This window comes from Battus philenor, unplaced genomic scaffold (genome assembly GCF_028537555.1).
Source record: "Battus philenor isolate CCGP_79_NKW_IND1 unplaced genomic scaffold, ilBatPhil1.0.hap1 SCAF_27, whole genome shotgun sequence".
NCBI lineage: Eukaryota > Metazoa > Arthropoda > Insecta > Lepidoptera > Papilionidae > Battus > Battus philenor.
The window spans coordinates 3770160-3783617 of NW_027181690.1; the positions used below are offsets into that span (position 1 = coordinate 3770160).

At 35.0% G+C, this 13458-nt stretch overlaps 1 protein-coding gene across 1 annotated transcript; it reads left to right on the plus strand.

The window, feature by feature from the left end:
* Positions 1-394: 394 nt before the first annotated feature.
* On the plus strand, positions 395-9818 carry Erk7 (Extracellularly regulated kinase 7). The gene is made up of 8 exons (XM_068768982.1): positions 395-465; positions 709-1071; positions 2984-3190; positions 4283-4423; positions 5684-5823; positions 6851-7049; positions 8065-8226; positions 9236-9818. The coding sequence occupies exons 2-8, from the start codon at positions 746-748 to the stop codon at positions 9693-9695; spliced, it is 1635 nt and encodes a 544-aa protein (XP_068625083.1). The 5' UTR covers positions 395-465; positions 709-745; the 3' UTR covers positions 9696-9818.
* The last annotated feature ends 3640 nt before the right edge of the window (positions 9819-13458 follow it).

Consider the following 13458-nt stretch of genomic DNA (forward strand, 5'->3'; position numbering starts at 1 on the left):
AGTTAATTATAAAAACATTTTTGCAATTATTTTACTTTTATTTAGGCTTTGATATAAAAACATTCATCAACCGGAAAGCATGTAGCAATAAAATCATTATGAGAAATAAAAACAATATAGAATAAATAAAAGTTAACCTCATTTTTTGATAGAAATATGTAATAAAAAAGAGTGATAGTTTTTAAATACGATATGATTGTTCGTAATTATATTTGACCTAAATGCTTTAATACCTACAATGAAAATCGATTAATTAATACCATATCTATGCGATAGATGTAGGCAGGAGTACAGTTGACAGAGTAGGTTGCCATGGCGATTGGCGGCAATGTTTGGGAAGCGTAAACAAATGAATGTCGATTGATAAAACGCAAAAAGATCGTAACAAATGTCATGTAAATAAAATATCATTCCGCGGTGTGATTTCACTTAAAAATGGCAATTGTGGAAGTGTTTTCATGTTTTGTAAGTATTAATACTTCTCAATTATTTTTAAAAATAAAAAGCTAGCGCGAAAGTCTTAAAAAAGCACTAATTACGGTTGCTTGGGGTGGGCAATATAATCAATATTTATTGAAAATAACAGTTGTCAAGCATCAGTCCTATATTCAAATTAGCTGCTATTATCGGGGACCTAATTTAAATTCATGCTTGTCTTTACAGCGTTGCGTATTATATGTACTTTCAAGTCGCATATTTCGTTTTTAGAATTGATTTTAACGTTACGCAAGTAAGCAGTTTAGACATGAATCAAAACCAGAATATTAAGAAAGATGACCAGAAAAAGAAAGATGTTCAGAAACAAACACAGAAAAAAAGTCCCGAGAAAAATATGTCTGAAATTGATGAACATATTCTGAAAAGATTCGAAATAAAAAAGCGGCTTGGGAAAGGTGCTTATGGCATTGTATGGAAGGCAATAGATAGGAAGACTAAAGACGTAGTGGCTATTAAGAAGATATTTGATGCATTCCGGAATCAGACTGATGCCCAAAGAACTTTCAGAGAAATTATATTTTTGCAGTCATTCCGTAACCATCCTAACATTGTCAAATTACATAGTATACACAAGTAAGTTAGCTTGCCTATTATAATGTTACACATATTTTATGTCTCCAATAATTATGTATTAATCAAGTTTGTAATATTTTGAGCTTAGACATAATGGATATACCATATTGGTCCATTGAGTTGTTGGAAGTGGGGCACTGGTGGGGTATGGTGTTTGAGACTGGCATTTCATATACCATATTTGAAAGGGCATCCTTGCAAGGAATTAATGTTACCTTCATGAACCCAGCAACTTTTCTTTGTCTAACTACATCTTAAATAATCTTGCAAAAGCAAGTTACATAGGAATTTTGCTAAATTCAGTAAGAATTTAATTAATAGGAATCAATCCTATTTATTTCATTAACTAAGTACTTGTTCATCTTAGTGGTGTTGTCTTTTAATATATTTGTTTCCCAGGCAACTATAAGTTTTATCAGTAAAACAAGTTTCAATGTTCTTGATAATATAAATAAGTCTGGTCTAGAAGACATCACTGCTATATCCTCAGATATTCTATTTTATTTCTCTGAGTTAAGCTGTGGCAATTTGATGTTTTGTTTCTCAGTTTTTCTTAATATATATATGCAAGAACCCTGTTGAAAAAGTAACAAATAGCAGTGGTTGCCATTGATTAATAATTGTAGTTTGCAAGCTTCATTTCTTCTTTTGTACTTTTGCATATTCTACGACCAGATGGTAGAAGGAAATCACTAACAAGTAGTGACTAAATTTAAAGGATTAAGATTCATATGCTCATTCTGAGAGGAAGCTTATACAATAGAATCACCTATAGGATTTTATTCCACCCTCACTAGTCATTTTTTTTTCAAAATTTATTTCTTTTTTAATTTTTTGTGAATAAAATGCTAAATAAATAATCAAAATTATTTATTTATTTATTATATTTTTCTGCTAGTAGAAATTTTAAAAAATATTAATGAAATAACTTTTTTTTCTAGCAACATTTATTGGCTGTTTTAAAGACACATAGAATATTTCTGCAGTGTACTTTTAGATATTGCTTACATTTCTGAACGTAACTTTTGGTTTCGATTGAATCAATAGTATTATTGGTACAATCTTGATTACACTTGTAATGTTGCCATAGCTAGACCATAAACATCCTGTTAGAAAGAGATGCCAAAAAACATTTGGGCGTAACAACAAATTAGTCCAATGCAGATTGTTTTTTTAGGTAAAAAGTCGATGTCTCTGTAACAAAAGTTTTAAATTTAATTTTCAATCTATTACGTATGCATGTTTACAAGCTGTTGTGTTCACTTGTCGTCAGTATGCGTCTGTTTATCTACTTAATACTTCCTATATTCATTTTCGGAAAAATTGCAAATGTAATAAAGGTCATTGAAACCATTATCGAAATTTGGCATTAAGTCTAAGGTATCTCATCTATAGAATAACGTCTGACGTTTAGAAACTAAACGGTGCTTCAGCATTAGGTTTCTGTTCATAAAAGTCAACTCCAAAATCTCATCAACACACACAATCTCGTGTTTCTGTATTTCCACAAAAGTGCTGGAAGTTGTGCTATCTTACCAGCATAGTATGTACAGGAACTGCTACATTCCGTAGGAGTTTGAGTAGTCCGTCCAATTTACTGAGAACCACCAGTGAGGGCCTTTTAATAAATAGGAAACCTACCATAAATTGGTATTCTTTCTTCCTGGTCGTTTATCTTCACTGTTGAAAGGTGCGCTCTTCCTGAAAAGCCTTGTTCGAGGATTTAATGAGTTGCCTCCACCGGTCTCTATGACCTGCTTTTCTGGGTGCATTCCGGTCGTAGGGGATCGGTGATCACCCTAATGGTATTTTTCCTTCTACTTTTCCTAAAGCAATCAGCTTATGGAAACTCTAGTTGCCTGCGAGCTATGTGGTTGGTATGCCCAGATTCCCCTCAATAATACTATTACAGGGCCCTAAACAACCGCGACATCTACCTCGGCTTCGAATATATGGAAACGGACCTCCACAACGTGATCAAGCGCGGCAACATCCTCAAGGATATACACAAGCGCTACATCATGTACCAGATGCTGAAGGCCACGAAGTATATACACTCTGGCAACGTGATACACAGGGACCAGAAGCCTAGTAACGTGCTTATCGACAGCGCTTGCAGGTTAGTACTAAACTTAGGTATAATCCTGGTTTGTCAAAATCATTGTAATTCATAGGTTTAGGTAGTTAACTATATACAAATATCAAATTAGATTTTTTTAAATTTATTTGGGTCACGTCTCAGAATATACATCAATCATATATATATATATATATATATATATACATTATATATATACATTATAATTGATTATTTTAAGCACATTTCTTTAAAAAATTACACGCTGGTGAAAACATTTTCACATTAAGAGTTATTAGGTGTTTAAAGTCGAAGTCAGATATTATCTCTTACGTGCAACGACTTTTCTCGTCGTTTTTGATTGTTTTCTTTTCAAATGTTTGTTTTTTTTTACCATTATTTATACGTCAACCATTATTATATTATTAACTTATGTGTAGCTAAACAAATAAGTAACTAAATTTTTCAGACGTGTCTTTAAATTTTTAAGGTCGTGTTCATCTAGAAACCCCTTGACGGGATCGATGACAAACTCTTACGATAATATCCTATCTTCTGCTTTCCTTAGCGCGGAGGTAACGGATAATCCAGTTTTGGATTTGACTTGATCAGATCAGCGGCTATATGGTTCGCCCTCGTGGTCTTTTACCGTTTACTTTTCCTACAATCATTAGTTTGTTGGAGTTATCTGATTGTATGCGGGCGATGTGGTCAAAATAACTTAAATTTTACTTTTCATAGTATTTATACCCCCATCATCATCATTTCAGCTTTAACACGTCCACTGCTGGAGATGGGCCTTTCCCATAAGCTCCCAATAGAACCAGTAAGAATCTATCAGCGTTTTACGACTTAAAAAGGTCCACTTTTTGGGTGGGCGTGTACTCCAGATTTTAATAAACTGTTCTTCGTAAATAATGCTATAAGGTTTCAACTTGAGTACGATGTTTCTATGTTTGTTAATATGTATTTATTTAGCGTTTACATTAAATTAACCATCACTCTATGTTAGTGCTATATGATACATAAAACGTAATAATTTGATTTAGTTTAGTGACAAACAATTAATTTATATGGTGCAATACTTAAAAACCATGTTTTTTGTGAAAAATTATTAAGAAATATATTGTGTAGGGTAAAAATAGCAGATTTTGGGCTCGCTCGGTCCGTGTCCAGCGTGTACTCGAGCGGCGAGGAAGGCGCGGACCCTTGTCTGACTGACTACGTCGCCACACGGTGGTACCGGGCGCCGGAGATATTGATTGCTAGCAAGAAGTGAGTATTGCATATACTGCTTTACACAATGTTTTTATTGTAATTACTACAGGGTGGCCCATAAGACCTTTGATATGAAAAAAAAATTATTTAAATAAAACTAATTACATTATGAATTAAATTTTTATTTACAAAAAAAGCTTAAAAACGGGAATTATTTTTTGAAAATAACATCTTCTAAATGTAATCCGTTGCGATCACGGCACTCTTGCAAACGACGTCTAAAATTGTCGATGACTGCGCAGCACGTCACTGCTGAAATGCTTGTCATTTCTCTGCGGATGTTTTCTTTTAGGGCCTCAATTGACCGCGGGTTTGTGTCGTATACTTTAGCCTTTAGCCTTTTGCAAAAGGCTTTGAAGCACCCGTATTTCCAATTACCATCATATCAGACAAGAGATGCCATCCGTGGGCCTCCCTCAAAGATAGCAGCGAGGACCAATCTCAAGCTGCCTGTATCCGGCAACTTCCTGCGAACCCATACTATTTTTTGTATATTGTTAATTATTATTGATTTGCCACAGTTAGTCCAATATAAAGTAATTATTTCGAAATATTACATTAATTTATTTTTTCCATTGACATGTGCCAGCTTCTTAACTTCTTATAGTTAGTGTAGTTCTTCTTATAGATAGTGCAGTCTGCAGGGACAGATAGTAAACAATAATTAATTTTAATATGTATTATTCTGAATTTTGGTAACGTTTCTTCCTATTATCATTTTATTTATTATTTTTGTAACAATCTGTTTTTAGATTGGCTGTAATATATATTAATTGACAGCAAATGAACGATACATTCACCCTTTTAAGCTTTTACACCTATAACCAATCACCCTGGATTTGCCTTTATATCATGGATGCACAGACCGCGGCCCGCTGGTCAAATACTGGTGGCCCGCCGACAGCAAAAATAATACTCTAGTACATTCGAAATATATTGAATTCTATTCCAGAATAAATCAAAAAAAAATTAATTACCTATACTTCTGGCGGCCGACCCGCCATCAGTTCATGATTTGCCCGGGTGGCTCCTAATCTTAATAAGTCTGTGCAATCATGCTTTAATTGGTCTGTGTGAATAGACTTCCTTATTAAGAACGATTTGATTGGTGGAAGGTGTGAAAATCACGCCTAGAGTGATCGATTCGATTCTTTGGATAGTATTTGAAGGTGTAGTCCTCTTAGTTGACTAAAATTTAAATCGTATTGGACGTAGTGTTGGTAGAGTGAAAATACTACAAATGTGTTTCACCCACAGCTACACCAAAGGAATCGATATGTGGTCGCTGGGCTGCATCCTCGGCGAGATGCTGACAGGGAGTCCACTCTTTCCTGGCACCTCCACCGTCAACCAGATCGAAAGGATCATGTCTGCTTTACCAAAACCTTCGTCAGAAGGTACGGATATATTTTAAAATTATTATAGGACTTGTATTGTTTCAGCATTGTGACTTTTTATTCAATTATTTACGCTTGTTATTATTCATTTTACAATCGTTTATAGTTATAGATCATGATAAGAATTCCTGAAGAATCTGATTTTTATTTGATACTAATGTTACTAGAATCAAATTGAGCTCCCTTATACCTAGAAACACGCCACATGACAAAATCGAATGGGATTTTTTTTTTCAATTTTTCAATTATGACCTGTATGTGTTGCCGGTGATTACTTACGGATCCAAGACATGGTCGCTCACGGAGTGTCTTAGAAGAAGGCTTGAGCTCGTCCCTCTGGATTGGTCTCTACCAATGAGAATGGAGAGAAAACTATGCACGGAGTTTGATTGCTGTTCGAAGAATTGCTCGTCTCAAGTGGCAGTGGGCGAGGCACATAGCTCGTGCAACAGATGGCCGTTGCGGCCGAAAGATTCTCGAATGGCGACAAGAAGCCGGTAGAGGTGGCATGGGTAAAGCTAGATCAGGTGGACCGACAACATGGTTAAGGTTTGGGGATGTCGCTGTCATAGTGACGACCTTTGAGGTAATTCTATGCCCTTTAGCCGGCGTCTATCGACTGAAAAAAAGAAAAAGAAGACATATGTTAGATAGGTGGATATCTTATGTACACATATATACCTTACCTTATTCATCACGATATCCGTAAGAGTCTTAGAGGCTTAAATTTTGGTATAAATATTCTTTTAGCCGAGTAGAGATCAAATTGACACATGTTTTTTTAACTCTTATTTTTAATCTGTATCTCAATGTTATAAAACTCGACCAAAAGTTTTATGCATGTTCAAAATTGTCACGAATGGATAGGATTTTAAGATGTTTACATTACAAACCCTTAAATATACTATATATTATACTATGTAAGTGTTAGTAAGGTATTAATGTCTATGCATTCTTTTCCAATCAATCTCAGGAAGAGATATTTTGTAATATCTAGAGAGATTTTTAAGCACCTAAAATTTTTCAGATATTACTTCAGTGTGCAGTGGTTATGGATCATCTTTGATCCGCGAGCAGGCGGCCTCTAACAGTGGTGGGGCGTCTTTGGTGTCTTTACTCTCCTGTGCTCCACGCGATGCGGCGGATCTTGTCCACCGCCTGTTAGTGTTCAATCCGGCCAAGCGGCTCAGTGCTGAAAGCGCTTTGGATCATGAATACGTTGCCAAGTTAGTAACTTCAATTAAGTTTTATTTGGTATTGTACATATGGAGCAGTTGACGGCCGTTGGTGCCGAAATTTTCTCGGGTAGCCACCACAAGCCGGTAGACACGGCATGGGTGCCCTCTCGCCCTTCCCTAGGTGGACCGATGACATTGGGTACCTGAAAGTTGCTGCAGTGAGCGATCAGCTCACACGATGACATTCTTGAACAAACCACTACCTGCATTATGACTTCGGCTTGAGGTTAATTAATGGGAACCCTGTATATATATACCGACAAAGGTAACCATCTGGCCCTTAATAGCTCTTTATGATATCAGCTGGCAGGCATTATTATGACTGCGTCATAAACATATATTTTAAATTAATATGTATCATCATCCCTGACTCCACCAGATGGACTGACCGAGTAGTCAATGTCGCGGGAAGTTACTGCATGCGGGGTGCGCGAGACCGCTCATCAAGGCAATCTTTGAGTGGAGGCCTATGCCTTGCAGTGAGTGTCTGTTGGCTGTTATGATGATAATGATATCGAATAGTATGTATGTAATATCTTCATCATCATTTCAGGTGTGGGACGTCCACAGGTGGACAAAACCCTCCCTCATAGATTTCCAATGACATCGGTTAAAAGTTGCCCACATCCAGCGTCTTCAAACTTGAATATTTTTAAATTAGTTGACATTAACGTTAAGTAACGCCTGATTACATTAAATATTAGTTGACATTGGCTTACTATTGCTAAATTTTTCATTATCATTAGGTCAGCTGATATAGGTTCACTGCAAGGCATATCGTGGACTACCCGCATCCATTGACTTTCTGCGACCCTATATCGTTAGTAGACCTGAGGGCTTACCCGCGTAGCATCTACTGCTCCGTCACATAATGATCTTTCGGCCCCAACGTCTGTCTGTTGCAAGCATTGTTATTAATATAATAGTACTTTAAGCAGTCCGCATAACATTTAGTAAATCTTTATAAATAATTTATTCAGTTCTAAGAGAAACGGTATTTAAGGTTTCATCGGGAGCGTGACGAGCCGGCACTCCCGTCTGACGTACTACTGCCTCTAAGAGATGATAAGCAGATGTCGGTAGATGACTACAGGAACAAACTGTACAGCATCATGGCTAAAGGCTCGTATGGTAGTAATGGTCACTCGAGGAAGAGTCAGTCCAGGTAAGTGGAAATATCCATCCGAAGAAATTCAAAGTGTCACGATTTTTAATATCATAATATTAACCACATCGGTGCAAGCGTCGACTATACTCTACGGGCACAGGTGAATGCGCACAGCCGGCACTTACCTGCCGCGACACTGAACCCGTCTTGCGCTTTAACATATGTGTGATGAGTGTTTTACATTACATGCGGATATTATATTTGTAATTCAGGCAGCGTTTGTTTTTTTTTTTTCAGTATTTCACTATGTTGAGTTTTATTGCTATAAACGAAGAATTTGAAAATTAAACTTTCATAAATTGTTTTATATTACTTATATTGCAAGTTTTAGATTATTTCGGTAAATATTATTTTTGATATTACACCAAATAAACACATCCTGATACGACGCATGACGTTCACCTAATGTAATTATAATAAACTGTAATTGCAGAGGTAGGTTAAATAAAGTCTTTAGGTTGACGACTAGTCGACTCCCGGCTGTGCGCGTTTATATTACAGCCGTCTTGCCTGTGGGTAAAGTTTTGTGTCCGACGAGCACCGTACCGAAGTGGTTAATTTGACCTCTAGAGGAAGAAAAATGAAGTTTCACCCAAAATTTAATTGATAGTTATGAAATTGGTATAAAAAACCACTTTGTAAAACAGGCGTTGAATTATTATTTGTATAAAATGATAGGGCTCTTTGGGCCGGATTATTCTTCTTCTTTTCAACAAAATGTCGTCACGATGACCGGTCCTGCGCTGTCCGCATCCAGCGACTTCCCGCGACCGTAACTATATCGGCGGTCAAACCAGTTCGGCTATCCATGCCGCGTCTGCCAGCTCTTAGTCGCCTCTTGAGAACCTTTCGGCGCCAACGGCAATCATTAATAATAGTTTAAATATATATAATAGATTATTAACCTGTGATAGCAAGAAAGAATGTCTACAAGTTTTTTCTAGAATTTAGGCCTTACAACACTAAAATGTCTATTTATTTTATTTCGTTCCCATTTTTCTATTAGCAAAACCCATTTCATCCAACCAACGGCCCATGGAACCACGAAAACCAGCAAAAGTTTCCATGAAACTTCGGAAATCTCCCGCTCGCACAAACCAAAACAGCTTAGCGTGTCCGCCGACCTAAAGACCAGGCCGAAGATTGTAAAAGGATCCGAGAGACCGGTGAAAGAGTACAGATCGGACCAGACTATATCTAAGCCGATGAGAGCGACAAAACTCTTCGAGAGTAGAAGTCACGATTGGGAGACAAACTGTCATGGAGATTATTTGCCTGCCAGGCACAACCAGACGGATAGTTTTGTGAGCGGCGGTAAGAAGACGGTGCAACAGAGGAGGAACTCTACGTCCTTCTCGACCATCACTATTGGAGGAGACGCTGATTATATTGGAAGGAGCCTTAATCAGAGACATGGAGTTATAACTGCGAGTGCGCTGATGGACCTCCGTACTAGCATACGATGAGGTCGAAAATCACACAAGGTTGAATCTCATTTCTGAGGGTAGCATGAGATTTTTGTAATTTTTGATTTTGCTTTTGTATGTAGTTGGGAAAATTGATATCAATGATATTTAGAAGGCTTAGAATCGTGTCGCATAAAATTATCTTACAAAGTATTGATTTGATTTGAACGCAAATATCATTTGGCTTTACGTAATGGATATTTTTAATAGTTAAAGTAGAATAGGAAAATAAAGAGACTATAATTTTGGTAAAAATTAGAGAGACTAGATATGCAACAAAATTCTTTGTTAATATTTTATAAATCACAGGCACGTTAGATTTTGTGATAACTGAAATTTAATTCTGAAATTAAGATTCGATTAGATATAAAATCTTCCTGACAGATCCGTGTGTATATTAGTGCTACCGAAACCGCTATACCGTGCCTTATGTACGCATGCGGCGAGACGGGGGGAGTATCGGGCGGATCATTCATTCCTCTGTTAACACTAGTGATGGCGGCGCTCATGTCCAATTTAACTCTGCTCCCACCTCACCGCGCTTGCTTAAGACCTGGTACAGTGGTATCAATAGCACTTATGCCCGCAATTTATTCATCTTCATCGATATCTAATTCTTCATAAATATGACAGCACAAAACTGTATAGGGAATGAAATGATCTTTCCTTTGAAATTAAATGACTCGTTAGTGGAATATTTTACACATACACACATTTTAATTCAATTATTATTACATTTACAACTCATACATGATTCTAGACATGCTTGTAATTAGACTAGATGAGATTTATTTTGTGATATAAAATAAAAACTGTTTACAACATAAACATACACTTACTTCAATCCAAAAGACATGAATAACATTAAAAGCTTACCAATAGAGTTATACAGATAAAGCAATATTACACATATTGCCTTAATGTCAAAATCTGATGTTTTTCATGACGGCAGTTTGTGATGACAGCAGTGATGCTGTCATAATTTAAATTAATTAAACAAAATTAAGCAATATGCGATTAATAAATTCAAGTTATTGTTTATATTTAATTAATAAATCATTCAGTTTTCTCAGTTCTCAACAAAATTAACTTTAGCCATATTACAATTATCACTATTTATTAGTTTTACTGTAAGCGCGTTCGTCTTAGAACATGATTTTAACGCATTAATTCCTATAGATCTTTCTTTTCCGTATTGTTAAAAGGAAAGTTCATACGCATTCATTAAAAAAGTATAGTTGGTTTAGCAAGTGTCGGCCCATAACAGGGCTTTTAACTTTGTAAAATTTCTGACCAATGTGCCTGGAAATCTTTGACACTTCTTGTTCTTGAACATTTTTTACCCAAATTATAGACTAGACAACAACGATTCACTGTGTTATTTTTTCTAGTCATTGATAATATCTAGTTATATATTTTATTAGATTACACAAAATTTAATTTGTGTAAAATAAAAACAAAGGCATTATTTTTACAACAGATGTCATACATTATAGGTTGATATTATTTAGTGAAACTTTAGAAAAATTAAAAGGACAAAAAGTCAATTGCTTTTATTACAGATTGAAAATAATGTAGAAATTTTAAAGATTAACCAATGTCTAAAAATTCTGGTTTAATTTTTACGGTTTAAGTATTTTTAGCTAAAAGCTTGTACTATTGTCTTACGAAATTTACACGTTTTTAATATATTCTATAAATTCTGCTACTTATTTATTTACACGTTATCAACGTAGAACTATTTCAAGGGACCACTGTACGTCATGAGAAGAAAGGCAAAGCAACCTAATGTGGCATCAGATTAAACTGCACTGTAAGGCATCTCTCAATTTAAAGTTACGAGAGTTTCGCTCATTGATCTGAGAACAGCCTATTACAAATATAGACGCAACATTTACAACATCCTTAATATTATAGATCAATTCATACTCAAACTCTATTACCATTTAAAAATCCTTCACATTATAATAGGATTTTTCTACAAGTTTTTAGTTTATTAATTTTAAAATTTAATTTAAAGACACCTGACACATTTGCACGCAATAGATTTCTGATGTTTTACCATGACCATTGCTTGTTTTAAGTATTCACTAGCTTTAACCTTTCCGCGTTGTTACGCCACCGACTAACTAATATTTGAATTAAAGACAAATCGTTTCAATGCAAATCAGCGTGAACTGTAACGGCAGTATATGAAATTCATTGGTATGACAGTGGCGCCATCTGTCGGAAATTGGTCACACCAACTTAGAAACCTTCGAAGGCACATGCACAACTTCGCTAAAGATCATCACATGATCAAATGCATAATTTACGAATCTGTAAATGACGTACAGACGAACATTCATTTTTATATATATAGATGAAAGTTTTTAAGATAATGTTATGAAATGCGGCCAATACGGACAATTATAAACTGTAGTTGGATATAGCCCGAAACAGACGAAAATAGTTTAGAAATAAATATTAAAATATACACACAACACGATACTTCATTTTTTTATAGGAACTATCTTGTCTTAGAATGTAAAGGAATACTTGTACCCATTTGCTATAATTTTTTTTTCTAGAATTGATGTTTATGTAATGTTCCTACATTTATAGAAATATACAGTGGACGAATTTTGAATAATTAACTGCCATAGTTTAATCTTTACAAACCTGATGTTTGGCATGTCTGGTGAATCAGGAAAATTGCTCATATCGTTATTGTCGATTTAGAAATATACATAGTAATGTAGAGGAATGGTAGAGGATAGTGTCATAACAAGTTTGATATTTAAGAACAAAGATTCAAGTTGATTCTTAGCATGTACATGGTGGATACAGACTATAAAATACTAAAATCAATGTTAGCATTATCATGTAACTCAAAATAAACGTTATTTATTAACGATAAATTTAAAAAATTGCTGGCATATATTAATACAATTTTATATAAATCTAAAATATATGAGTTTAATGTGTAATTTATTATTTTAAATATATTACCAAATTGTATTGTTACAGACAACTAATAGTTTGACAGTTTGTCATATAATTGAAGTATTATCTGTGCAAGAAAAAAATATGTTAGTAGAGGTGTCAATTTTGTAAAAGCACGAATCATAAGACTTAGATAAACTGTATCAGACGTAACCTAAATCAGAATACTTGTTTTGTTTATCTTTGATTATATGTACTTAAATTAAAACGTAAGCAATATTTTATTTATGTCAATGTAATCACACCGAACCGTATATACTGGGTTGATTTTTGATATTTTCTCAATAAGAAGCAAGACTGTAAAACGTATCACAGAATTTCATTTTAAAATTAATGAATTGCTCAAAGATTTTTAGCAGTAGATCTATTATATAAATTTGCGTAATAAGCAAGCAAGCAATATTGAATAGAATGTGATGTTTTAATTTTATTTGACCACTTTTATATAAGGTACTTTACATAGCAAATAAATGGTTGAAACAGATTTTAAGTTTTATTTTGAACTATCCCCACATCATTTACATCAATTTATTTACAATTTCAATGTATTAATATAATAATAAACGAATATTAAAACTTCGTTTTCTATTGCACATATTGCAATAATGTTCATCATCACAACGACAACTACAAGGCACTTAAGTCGGCATGATAACCGATCTTGGCTTCCAGCAACTTCCGACCTGCGACATGCAACCCTGAAAATGCCGTCGATCCATCTAGTGCGAGGCCTACCCGCGCCACGTCTAGCTGATCAAGCCCGCCACTCGAGAACCTT

Bases quoted from the DNA above. Each gene is read 5' to 3' on its own strand.
- Erk7 (XM_068768982.1), top strand. From the start codon at position 746: ATGAATCAAAACCAGAATATTAAGAAAGATGACCAGAAAAAGAAAGAT. The intron at 1,072-2,983 runs GTAAGTTAGCTT...ATACTATTACAG, and splicing joins AAATTACATAGTATACACAA to GGCCCTAAACAACCGCGACA. The intron at 4,424-5,683 runs GTGAGTATTGCA...TTTCACCCACAG, and splicing joins ATATTGATTGCTAGCAAGAA to CTACACCAAAGGAATCGATA.